At 44.3% G+C, this 13067-nt stretch overlaps 1 protein-coding gene across 1 annotated transcript in view; it reads right to left on the minus strand.

Moving 5' to 3' along the window:
• Window positions 1-8039, minus strand: part of Tet1 (tet methylcytosine dioxygenase 1) — an 87483-nt gene extending 79444 nt beyond the window's left edge. Inside the window, exon 1 of the mRNA XM_070020966.1 lies at window positions 6078-8039. Coding sequence (XP_069877067.1) covers window positions 6078-7991 — 1914 coding nt within the window. The 5' untranslated portion in view covers window positions 7992-8039. The remainder of the gene's footprint in view (window positions 1-6077) is intronic.
• Window positions 8040-13067: the final 5028 nt, after the last annotated feature.

Here is a 13067-nt window from a genome sequence, read left to right on the forward strand (position 1 = left end):
TAGCTACTCAGAAAGCTGAGATCTGAGAATTGTGGTTCAAAGTTATCTAGGGCAAAAAAAAAAAAAAAACAACCCTTGAGACACCTATCTTCATTTAGCCAGGAAAAACAAAAAAAAGCTGGATATGGAGCTGTGGTTCAAGTGGTAGAGTACCAGTCTTGAGTGATAAAGCCGAGAGAGAACACTAATACAAAAGAAAAGTAAATATAATCTTTAATATTTGGGGAGCAAAAAATGTTCAACCAGAGTAAAACATAAAAAAAATGATTTCCCTTTCAGTAGATCAACTCTCACACAACTCAGTACTCATTCAAGTGATATTAATGAAATGCATGACACTGTCTCCAAATCATCTGGCTAGACTCTACCAGCTCCACACTACATTAGAAGCATATTCTACAAACAACTGTCTTTGGCTTTTGTTTGTGCACACCCTAAAAATAACTTGTGAAAGTGTGGCTGAGCCAAACAACCACTCTTTATGTCTGGTAGACACTAGTCTCTCTGTTTTTATCCCTCTACCACTAGCTAAAACAGAGGGTACAGTTCAGTGAATAACAGCCTAGCCAAAAGCAAATTCCTAACGTTATACATTTTGATTGTTTTTTCTGCCTTCCCCTTCCTTCCTTCTTTCCTTCCTTCCTTCCTTCCTTCCTTCCTTCCTTCCTTCCTTCCTTCCTTCCTTCCTTCCTTCCTTCCTTCCTTCCTTCCTTTTTTTCTATGTAGTACTGGCAGGGAGAAGACAGGCATCTACCACTTGACCCACACCTGCAGCTCCTTTTGTGTTAGCTGTTTTGGGGAAATAGGGTTTTGTTTTAGACCAAGGCTAGACTGGACTGTGATCTCCCTATGTATACTTCCATGAATAACTTGGGTGACAGATAAGCACCACCATGTACAGTCATTGGCTAAGGTAGAGTCTCAAAACCATTTTGCCTAAGCCAGGCTCTGGTGGCTCACGCCTGTAATCCTAGCTACTCAGGAGGCTGAGATCTGAGGATCGTGGTTCAAAGCCAGCACGGACAAGAAAGACCGTGAGACTCCTATCTCCAATAAACCACCAGAAAACCAGATGTGGCGCTGTAGCTCAAGTGGTAGAGTGCTCACCTTGAGCTGAAGAGCTGAGGGACAGCACTCAGGCCCAGAGTTCAACCCCCACGACCGACAAAAACAAAACAAAACAAAACAAAAAACCATTTTGCCTATACTGGCCTCAAACCAGGATGTTCTTAATCTTAGCCTCCAGAATAGCTGGCCTTGAAGTCACAACCTTCCTGCCTCAATCTCCTGAGTACAAGGACTAAATGTGTATGCTTTCTCACAGGTCTTGAATCCATGTTAAATTCTTAATTTTGGGCTGGGAATATGGCTTAGTGGTAGAGTGCTTGCCTGGGATGCATGAGGGTTCGATTCCTTGGTACCACATAAAAAGAAGAAACAAAAAGAAACAAAAATTTTAAATAGTCCCTAATTTTGATAATACAAGTAAATATCCTTGCTCTTAGGAAATACACTTTCTACTATATGGTGTAAAAGAACGTGATGTTTTTAGAACTTCCTTCCAATTGACTCAGCAAGAGAGAAATGGATAAATTGAAAAGAAGCAGGATAGCCGGGCGCTGGTGGCTCACGCCTGTAATCCTAGCTACTCAGGAGGCTGAGATCTGAGGATCGCGGTTCAAAGCCAGCCCGGGCAGGAAAGACCGTGAGACTCCTATCTCCAATAAACCACCAGAAAACCGGAAGTGGCGCTGTAGCTCAAGTGGTAGCGTGCTCGCCTTGAGCTGAAGAGCTGAGGGACAGCGCCCAGGCCCAGAGTTCAAGCCCCACGACCAACAAAAAAAAAAAAAAAAAGAAGCAGGATAAAAATGTTACTGTTTGGGCAATTAGGATGAGAGACCAAATTCTCAATATTGATCTTTCCAACTTTTCTATACACCAGGCACAGGTGGCTCGTAATTGTAACCCTAGACACTCCGGAGGCTGAAATCTGTGGATTGTGATTCAAAGCCAGCCTGGACAGGAAAATATATTTATCTCCAATAAAGACCAAAAAGCCAGAAGTGAAGTGGTAGAGCTAGCCTTGAGTAAAAGAAGCTCAATGACAGAGCCCAGGGCCTGAGTTCAAATCCCAGGACTGGCATTAAAAAAAAAAAAAACCTGAAATGTATTATACCCATTAGGAATAGTATTTTGGGTAATGATGTCTGTTTGCAATTACATCATAGATTGCAACTGTGCTAGAGATATTGCTTCTATGCGTCCCTGATGTTTTGTTTTCAAGCCATTTAGTAACTGGCCATATTTGTTCTACATGAGTGAAGTGACATGAGTAAAGGAAAACTATTTGTTGTGGTATGTGTAACATATTTTTTTTTTGGTCAGTTATGGGACTTGACCTCTAGACCTGGGCACTGTCCCTCGGCTCTTCAGCTAAAGGCTAACACTCTACCACTTGAACCACAGCGCCACAGCTTTTTCTGAATAGTTTGTTGGAGATAAGAGCCTCATGGACTTTCCTGCCCGGGCTGGCGCTGAACCACGATCCTCAGATTTTGGCCTCCTAAGTAACTAGGATTACAGGTGTGAGCCACTGGTGCCTGGCTAAGAAATATTTTTTTGAATGTGTGCAGGAACTGGGGCTTGAACTCAGGGCCTTGTGCTCTTGCTTAGCTTTTTCACTCAAGACTCTATCACTTGAGCCACAGCTCTACTTTCGACTTTTTGGTGGGTCTTTGAAAGTCTCATGAACTTTCCTGTCTGGGCTGGTTTAGAACCACAATCCTCAGATCTCAGCCTTTCCAGAGTAGCTAGGATTAAATGTTCAAGACAGGATTGGTTAAGAGGATGAACTCTTGTTTTCCAAGGTTCAAATAGGAAACTAGAATTTTTAGACCAAAATTTAAACCAAGAGAGACCTAGAAAAGAATGATTGAGGGCTGAACGTATGATTCAGGTGGCATAGTACCTTCCTAGCAAACTCGAGACTCTAAATTCAAACCCCTGTACCACCTTAAAAAAAAAAAACACTAAAAGTATCTCAGAATTGAATACGATCCAAATATTTAATATCAACTCATTTTACAATATCTGCATTCACAGTAGGCAAAAGAAATCTAACTTTGAGAGTTCTAAAAATTCCTAAAACACCATACTTGACAGGTGCTTTAAAAGTCTGGTAAACAGCCAAGTGCCGGTGGATCACACCTGTAATCCTAGCTACTCAGGAGGCTGAGATCTGAGGATCGCGGTTCAAAGCCAGCCCGGGCAGGAGAGACCATGAGACTCCAATAAACCACCAGAAAACCGGAAGTGGCACTGTGGCTCAAGTGGTAGAGCGCTCTCGCCTTGAGCTGAAGAGCTGAGGAACAGCGCCCAGGCCCAGAGTTCAAGCCCCACGAGCGACCCAAAAAAAAAAAAAAAAAGATCTGAGATCTGAGCTGTGGCTCAAATGGTAGAGCACTTGCATTGAGCTGAAGAGCTCAGGGATAGTGCCAAGGCCTAGAGTTCAAGTCCCACAATCAAAAAAAAAAAAAGTATGGTAAGCAACACTTTTTAGTTTTAACTGAAGTTCATAAATTTTTTAAAGTAAATTTAAGATTAAAAGATATTTCAACTATCTTAGGTTCACAAACTACAATAATAAGCAGTGTTTATATCACATTGAGTTTGCAAGTTATTTTCACTTAGCCCTCCAAAACCCCACTACTTGTGTGCTAAAAGTTGGGTAACATTATTGTTATGCCTCCAAGGCAAAGTTTCAAGGTAAGGGATGCAGATGTATTTCTTTTTTCAAAGAGAGTTACCCTAGAGGGGCTGGGAAGGTGGCTCAGTGGTAGAGCGCTTGCCTTGCATGCCTGAGGTCCTGGGTTCAATTCCTCAGTACCACATAAGCAAAAAGAAAAAAGCCGGAAGTGGCGCTGTGGCTCAAGTGGTAGAATGCTAGCCTTGAGCTGAAGAGCTGAGGGACAGCGCCCAGGCCCAGAGTTCAGGCCCCACGACCGGACCCCCCCAAAAAAAAGAGAGAGTTACCCTAGAGGCAGTGGCTCATTCATGCCTGTAATCCTAGCTACTTAGGAGACTGAATTTTGAGGATTGAGATTCAAAGCCAACCTGGGCAGGAAAGCCATGAGACTTATCTTCAACTAACCAGCAAAAAAACTGGAAGTGAAGCTGTGGCTCCAGTGGTAGAGTGCTAGTCTTGAGCAAAAAAGCTCAGGGACAGTGCCCAATCCCTGAGTTCAAGACATACGACTAGTAGAAAGAAAAGAAAGGCCCAGCGCCAGTGGTTCATGCCTATAATACTAACTACTCAGGAGGCTGAGATCTGAAGATCTCGGTTCAAAGCCAGCCAGGGCAGGAAAGGCCGTGAGACTCTTATCTCCAATTAACCACCAGAAAACTAAAGTGGCACTGTGGCTCAAGTGGTAGAGTGCTAAACTTGAACTAAAGAGCTGAGGGACAGCACCTAAGCCCAGAGTTCAAGCCCCACAACCAACCAAAAAAAAAAAAGGAAAGGAAGGTTTTTCCAGGTTTCAAGGCAGTTAGTGAATATGTTCTACTATTAAATTTTAAGTTTATAACTTAAAAAAAAAAAAAAAAAAGCAACTGGCCAAAATGAGGACCAATAGAAACCTTTGCAAAATAACACTGCATCAAATTTGCCTACATTTCTGTGAGAACCTGTGGAACAGGAAGTCCCACCCCATGCTGACACCACCACCACCACCACCACCACCACCACATGTCAGGCTGTAGGGGGTGGGGGCGGGGAGTCAAAGGGCAGTGTGTGGATGGGCCACCAGCTTTAGGAAGGAGGGGATTCTGGGAAGGAGTGAGAGGTGAGAAGCCGTAAGAGACACGCAGGAACAGGCCTGAGGGGACCGCAGAGCCAGCAGAGAGGCCTGGGGATGGGGGGAACGCCAAGGGCTGGTTGGCCGGGGAGGAGACCGGGGCAGGAACAGACGCCTAGGAGACCAGACTTGCATGGAGGCCTGGCGGGGTGGGACCCGGGCAGGCAGAGCAGAGAAGCCCGACTAGGGCTGAGAGGCTGGTAGAGAAGCCTGCGGAGAGGCCCGCAAAGAGAGAGAGGCCTGCATAGAGTCCGAGTCCCATAGAGTGGGAAGGAGGAAAAAGGGGAAAAAAACACTTGCCCCTTTGGAGGTTGCACTACTCCAAGTTCTGAGGTAACCCAGGACAGGGTTGCAGACCAACTAATAAAACTCCTTTGTCACTCTTAAGCGTGCTCTGTGGATTTTCTCGCTCCTGGATTATTACATTTCCATTATATCCTATCATGAAAAAAACTATATTCTACTGGTCTGCAGCAGTAGTTGGAGTTCTCTACAAGACATCCTTTAAGGTTGGTAAACAACATTTTACTAAAGTTAAAGGGTACAAGATTGAATTGTTAGACAGGTGCTATAGCTCTTGCCTATAATCCTAGTTACTCAGGAGGCTGAGATCTGAGTATTAAGGTTTTTGGTTTTTTTCCCCAAGTGGTTTATAGAAATTTATTTAAGTAAAAATCAATGGCATGGTTATTATTTTCTAACCTAGATCATCCATCCAGACAACCATCTTACCTGCAATAAAAAAAACATTTTTTTTTTTTTTTAATGTTCGGCCAGTCCTGGGGCTGGAACTCTGGGTCTGGGGGGCTGTCCCTGAGCTTTAGTTCAAGGCTAACACTCTACCACCTAAGCCACAGCACCACTTAAAGTTTTTTTGTGATTTATTGGAGATAAGAGTCTTACAGACTTTCCTGCCTGAACTGGCTTCGAACTACAATCCTTAGATCTCAGCCTCCTGAGTAGCTAGGATTACAAACATGAGTCACCAGCACCCAGCTTTGAGAAACTCCTATCTCCAACTAACCAGCAAAAAACTGGAGTGGAGGTCTAGCTCCTGTGGTAGAACACCAGCCCTGAGCAAAATAGCCAAGTGAAAATGTAAGTCCATAGTTCAAGCCAGCACCAAAAATACATACATGCATACATATACAAAGAACAAATTTTCTCTACACAGATCATTATGTCAAGCATTACATTCCCCTAGCTCCTGAACTATTCACTTACCTCCAAAGGTATATGGGCGGATGGTTTCTTCTTCAGCACCTCACATTTCCTCTTCTTACAGATCTGATGGCTGTTCTTTCTGTTCATGCAGTAAGTACATTCCCCACAGTTGGTCTTCTGCTGGCAGGGCCCACAGACTCCACATGGCTTTCGTTTCTTCTTCTCCGACATTGGTGGCAACGTTGTACAGGAAGAAGATGAGGTATTGACAAGGGATGTTGGCATAGACATGCCTGTGGTATGGACATCAGCTAAGCTATTCCCGTTGGCCTGAGAAGTACTTTTTTCCAATATGCTCAGACCAGCCTGAGAGAATTGGCTAATATCCACGGGTGAATGGTAAAATCCACTTTCAGGGGTGAAGGTGAACCCCTGAGTGTTAGCTGGAAGAAGGCTTACAGAAACCTGCTTCTCATTTTCTACATTGCTTGCAGCTATGACTGGAGGTATAGAACTTGGCTCTGAGTTTGATGATGATTGAGGAGTATGTCCCGAGTCCAAAGACAAAATCGGCATAGCACCCTGGACATCAAGTCCATATAAGACAGTGCCCTGGGACTCGGACCAGTTTGAGGGAGCATTGTAGGTAGCGATGGTGTTTATAGGAATAGGAAGGAAGGTAGGCAGGGCTGGGGCAGCACTCATACTCATATCAAGAGGCTCTTGTTGGTTTAGCATAGTACCAAAGATCTCTCCTTGGACTGAAATAGCACCAGGAATCTCTGGTGGGCCTGGAACCAAACCCAGGGCCTCACCATGTACTTGGTTAGCACCAGGAAATACCCATTGTGGCAGAGAACTAAAGGTCTGTCCTAGGACAGGGGTGGAATCTGGAACTTCCTGTTGATCTGGGGTAGCTTTGAAGACCTCTTGAGGATCTGGTTTAGCACCAGTGGTTTCTGGCTCTGAGCCTGCCAAGAGGAATTTTATTAGAGCAGCAGGATACATAGACCCATCAAAAGATAAGCAGTTTCTAAGGTCCATTCCAGGTGTAATCCTATTAAAATTGGAGATGAGGGGGTGAACAGATGCACTTTTCGTGGGATCCAGATAAGAATCAGACAGCTTAAGAGATTCTACTCGTGTACCCAAGTCTTCTACCTGAATATTAGGGGTTCTCTGATGGGTCGGTTCAGGAGTCGTTCTTTGGGGCAAAGGAGCACACACAGTCTCCTGAGCAAATGTTCCAGGGTGATGACTGACATCACTTGGTGTCTGTTCGGAGAAGAGTCTGTCACCATCGTGATTTCCTTCCAAAGATTCAGAAAGGATCTCTGCTGCAGGCCTACTATTCATGGGAAGATTGATTTGGGAATCTTCTACTCTTTGAGACCAAGACTGGGTTGCTTCTTGGCTTTCTTGGCTCTTGCCGTTCATTAGACATTCATTTTGGATACCAATTAGATTTTCTACAGCAGAGACCATTAGGGGATCTTGGTTTGGGACTGGATCATTTTCTGAGTGCATTTCTTCCATGTCATTGAGTACCTTATAGTCACACTCACGCTGCTTTTCTGAAGTCTTTGAAGGTGGGACTTTCTTAGGTTTGCTAGTAACCACCGGGGGTTGGGAGAGTCGCCTGCTAAGAGAGGTACTTCGGAGAGCCATTGTAAACCCATTGCAAGTTAAGGACTCTGGGTTCTGAAAAAGAACCTCAGTCCTCTCAGAATTCATGCGAGCTGCCCCAGATCTGGTCAGAAGGCTTCTGACTGGCACAAGTGGTTTGAGTTCTGTCTTTTTCTTAACATCTCGATCTTGAATTAATTGCTTTAATTTTCCGGGGTTCACAGTCTTCACTGATGCTACATTCTTGTTTGCTGGCTTGGATGTCTTCTTCCCTTGGTTGTTTTTCTTCTTGTTTAGATCTTCTTTCCTCACTAATCTGGAAGGCCTTGCATGGCGGGATCGAGACATAGCTACAGAGCAGGAAGAAATAAAAGGGCACAAGAAACAGAGTCATTGGTCCTTTGGAAAGTCTTACTTCTGAGGAGAATCTGGATGTGTGGCCAAGTTCATTTATATAAGTTGTTGATCTGAAATAATAAAGAAAAGAAAAATACTGAAAGTGAACATTTTTCTTTTTTTTTTTTTTTTGTTTTTTTTGTTTTTTTTTTGGTCGGTCGTGGGGCTTGAACTCTGGGCCTGGGCGCTGTCCCTCAGCTCTTCAGCTCAAGGCGAGTGCTCTACCACTTGAGCTACAGCGCCACTTCCAGTTTTCTGGTGGTTTATTGGAGATAGGAGTCTCACGGTCTCTCCTGCCCGGGCTGGCTTTGAACCGCGATCCTCAGATCTCAGCCTCCTGAGTAGCTAGGATTACAGGCGTGAGCCACCAGCGCCCGGCTGTGAACATTTTTCTTATGTATTCTTTAATATGAAATACAATATTGGGGCTGGGAATGTGGCATAGTGGTAGAATGCTTATCTAGCATGCATGAAGCCCTGGGTCAGATTCCTCAGTACCACATAAACAAAAGAAGCCGGATATGGCGCTGTGGCACAAGTGGTAGAGTTCAAGCTCCAAGACTGGCCAAAAAAAAAATCGGGAAATGATAATATTTACTGCAAAAGAAAAATATAACAGACATAATAACAAATACTAGAGAATACTTTTTTGTTTCCAGTGCTGAGGACCGAACCCAGGGCCTTGCGCACGCCAGGCGGGCACCCTTCCGCTGGGCTAAACCCCCAGCCCCTAGAGAATACTTTAAACCTTGGTCTCATTACACTGCTCCTTTAATTACTATGGCACCTGGTGAAATTGATAAAAGTTCTTCTAATAAAATAAGCACGAGAGCATTTCTCTACATTCGAAACTACACTTACAAGGCCCTGGTAGCTCATGCTTATAAATCCTAGCTACTCAGAAGACAGAGATGAGGATCACAGTTTGAAGCCAGCCCAGGTAAAAAATCTCACATTACCTACTAAAAACCCAAAAATGGATCACTAGCCTTAGAGTAAAAAAGCTAAGGGACAGAGCCCTGAGTTCAAGCCCCAGTCCTGGAATGAACACACACACACACACACACACACACACACACACACACACACACACACACACACACACACACACACACACACACACACACACACACACACACACACACACACACACAATATTATTGATGATATTAACTGCATGTTATTAACTGCATGATAATAACACCTTGATAAATCTGTACTAAATACAAATACTAGCGAATATCTAACTTGAATTCTTGTCATCTATACTTACTGCTTTTCCTTTTTTCTAAAAAAATTCATAATAAAAAAAAACACGCTTGGCTTATATAACTCACACTTTGGCTGTGAAGAACTGTAGGATATTTCCTCCAAAAAACACTGCTGTTGTAGAAAACAAAAAGCATTCCAATAACAATTTCTAAAAGATGACATATTGTGAAGAATGATTTCTTATTATGAAAAAAAAAACATTCCAATCCCTAGAAATTTAACAATGTGGGGCTGGGAAGGTGGCTCAGTGGTAGAGTGCTTGCTTTGCATGCATGAGGCCCTGGGTTCGATTCCTCAGCACCACATAAGCAAAAAGCCGGAAGTGGTGCTGTGGCTCAAGTGGTAGAGCACTAGCCTTGAGCTGAAGAGCTGAGGGACAGCGCCCAGGCCCAGAGTTCAGGCCCCACAACCGGACCCCCCCCCAAAAAATGTAAATACTTTTTTTAATCCCTTGTACCAAGATTCCACCGGAGTTTAAAATTAGGAACATATAAACTAGATATTTCAACCAGCCATAAAAATTAAAATTCATGTATACAGGCAAGCATTCTATATGCTTAATCTCTTTCTTTTTTTTTTTTTTTTTTGCCAGTCCTGGGGCTTGAACTCAGGGCCTGGGTGCTGTCCCTGAGCTTCTTTTGCTCCAGGCTAGCACTCTACCACTTGAGCCACAGAGCCACTTTTGGCTTTTTTTTTTTCTTTCTTTCTTTTTTTTTTTTTTTTGTCGGTCATGGAGCTTGAACTCTGGGCTTGGGCGCTGTCCCTCAGCTCTTCAGCTCAAGGTGAGCGTTCTACCACCTGAGCTACAGCGCCACTTCCAGTTTCTTCTGGTGGTTTATTGGAGATGAGTCTCACAGTCTTTCCTGCCCGGGCTGGCTTTGAACCATGATCCTTAGATCTCAGCCTCCTGAGTAGCTAGGATTACAGGCATGAGCCACCAGCGCCCGGCTTACTTTTGGCTTTTTCTGTGTTCGTGGTAATGGAATTGAACCCAAAGTTTCATGCATGCAAGGCAAGCACTCTACCACCAGGCCACATTCTCAGCCCCTGTGTTCAATCTCTTTTATCAAGATTACCTTGATAGGGCTGGGACTGTGGCTTAGTGGTAGAATGCTTGCCTAGCATGCATGAAGCCCAGGGTTCAATTCCTCAGTACCACATAAGCAGAAAAGGCTGGAAGTGGGTGCTGTGGCTCAAGTGGTAGAGCTCTATCCTTGAGCTGAAGAGCTGAGCAACAGCTCCCAGGCCCAGAGTTCAGGCTCCAGGACTGACCCCGCTCAAGTGGTAGAGTGCTAGCTTGCAGCAAAAGAAGCTCAGGGACAGTGCCCAGGTCCTGAGTTCAGGCTCCAGGACTAGAAAAAAAAAAAAGAAAGAAAGAAGAAAAAGATTGCATTGATAAAAATAATTATTTGAGGAGCTGCTTAAGAGTGCTTGAGAGTGCTTGCCTTGCATGCATGAGGCCCTGGGTTCAATTCCTCAGCACCAGATAAACAGAAAAAGCCAGAAGTGCTGTGTGGCTCAAGTGATAGAGTGCTAGCCTTGAGCTGAAGAGCTGAGGGACAGCGCCCAGGCCCAGAGTTCAGGCCCCACGACCAACCCCGACCCCCCAAAATTATTATTATTTGAAGCTACACTAGATATTGCAATCAGCCATGAAAATTAAACTTCATACATTATAGACAGGTAATCTGTATGTAATAGAGAGTGGCACGGGATCTGTTTTAGAAAGTAATTTATAAATTGATCTCTGAATATTCTATGTATTTTTTATATTTTTAATTGGAGCACATTAGAGATTCAGACTTATAATTAAACTAATGGATACCACTCAAATCTTATCACAAAAAATAAAAGTAAAAAGTAACTAGAAAAGGGGCTGGGAAGGTGGCTCAGTGGTAGAGTGCTTGCCTCGCATGCATGAGGCCCTCTGGGTTCAATTCCTCAGCACCACATAAACAAAAAAAGCCAGAAGTGGGCGCTGTAGCTCAAGTGATAGATCACTATCCTTGAGCTGAATAGCTGAGGGACAGCTCCTAGGCCCAGAGTTCAAGACCAACTAACTAGAAAAGTACTGGTGTTCTATCACTTGAGCCAGCCACAGCTTTAGTTCCAGCTTTTTGGTAGTTAACTGGAGATAAGAAGTCAGGCAATGGGGCTGGGAAGGTGGCTCAGTGGTAGAGCACTTGCCTTGCATGCCTGAGGCCCTGGGTTCGATTCCTCAGCACCACATAAGCAAAAAGAAAAAAGCCGGAAGTGGCGCTGTGGCTCAAGTGGTAGAGTGCTAGCCTTGAGCTGAAGAGCTGAGGGACAGCGCCCAGGCCCAGAGTTCAGGCCCCAGGACCGGACCAAAAAAAAAAAGTCAGGCAATGGTGACTCATGCCTGTAATGCCTGTAATAATAGCTACTCAGGCTGGGTGGAACTGGCTCATGCCTGTAAATCCTAGCAACTCATGAGGCTGAGATCTGAGGAACATCATTCAAAGCAAGCCAGAGTAGGAAAGTCCATGAGACTCTTATCTCCAACTAACCACCAGAAAACTGGAAGTGGCAACGTGGCTCAAAAGGTAAAGTGCTCACCGTGAGCTGAAGAGCTTGGGGACAGCACTCAGGCCCATAGTTCAAGCCCCATGACTGACAATTTTTTTTAAAAAATCATATATTTAGACAAGCACTAGTGGCTTACGCCTGTAATCCTAGCTTCTCAGGAGGCTGAGATCTGGGGATCAGGGTTCAAAGCCAGCTGGGGCAGGAAAGTCCATGAGACTCTTATCTCCAATAAACCACCAGAAAAGTGGAAGTGGTGCTGTGGCTCACGTGGCAGAGCGCTACCAGCCAGCCTTGAGCTGAAGAGCTGAGAGCCTTGAGCTGAAGAGCCCAGACCCAGAGTTCAAGCCCCAGGACCAAAAAAAAATAAAAATAAAAACCATATATTTGTGTGTACCTATATTAATATACATATACTATATCCATATGTATGATTTTATTAAATGATGAAAGACTTTCCCTAGGAAATTTTTTTAAAATAGAGCATATGGGTGCAAGTGGTCATGTCTATAACCCTAGCTATTTACGAGGCTGAGATCTAAGGATTGCAGTTCAAAACCAGTCTGGGCAGAAAGAGTCCATGAGACTCTTATCTCCAATTAACTACCAAAAGAAAAAAAAGACAAAAGTGGAGTTGTGGCTCAAGTGTTAAAGCACTAGCCTTGAGCAAAAAAGCTCAGTCACACACACACACACACACACACACACACACACACACACAAAAAACCAGAACAATTATTAAAATTCCACCTTGCCCATCAAATGAAAGGCTGACTTCCCAAACTGTAGTAGTCCGGAAGTGGCGCTGTGGATTGCCTTGAGTTAAAGAGCTGAGGGGCAGTGCCCAGGCCCAGAGTTCAAGCCCCACGACTGACAGAAAAAAAAGGGAAAAAAATCTGCCAAACTGCAGTAGTCTGAAAACTACAATAGTGACATGGAGGTATCACAAAAACCTCTCCATCTCCATCTCTCCTTTTTCAGATCTCCCACACTGGGAGGCAGGAAGTGGCTAAATAGCAGTAACCACCCAGCCCGCATGTCAATTTAAAATTACATAGCAATCCTCCCCACTGCCAGGGGTGGCCGAAAAAGCAGCATTTGCATACCTAGTGTAGTTGCAAAAAAGGGGGCGGGTCTCGCAGGCCCTCGTCTCCGCGGCCACTGAACCACAGAGCCCTCACACTTGACCCGACAACAGCACTCTGAAGACAT

The sequence above is a fragment of the Dipodomys merriami genome, unplaced genomic scaffold, assembly GCF_024711535.1.
Source record: "Dipodomys merriami isolate MVZ:Mamm:240054 unplaced genomic scaffold, mDipMer1.0.p SCAF_14, whole genome shotgun sequence".
NCBI lineage: Eukaryota > Metazoa > Chordata > Mammalia > Rodentia > Heteromyidae > Dipodomys > Dipodomys merriami.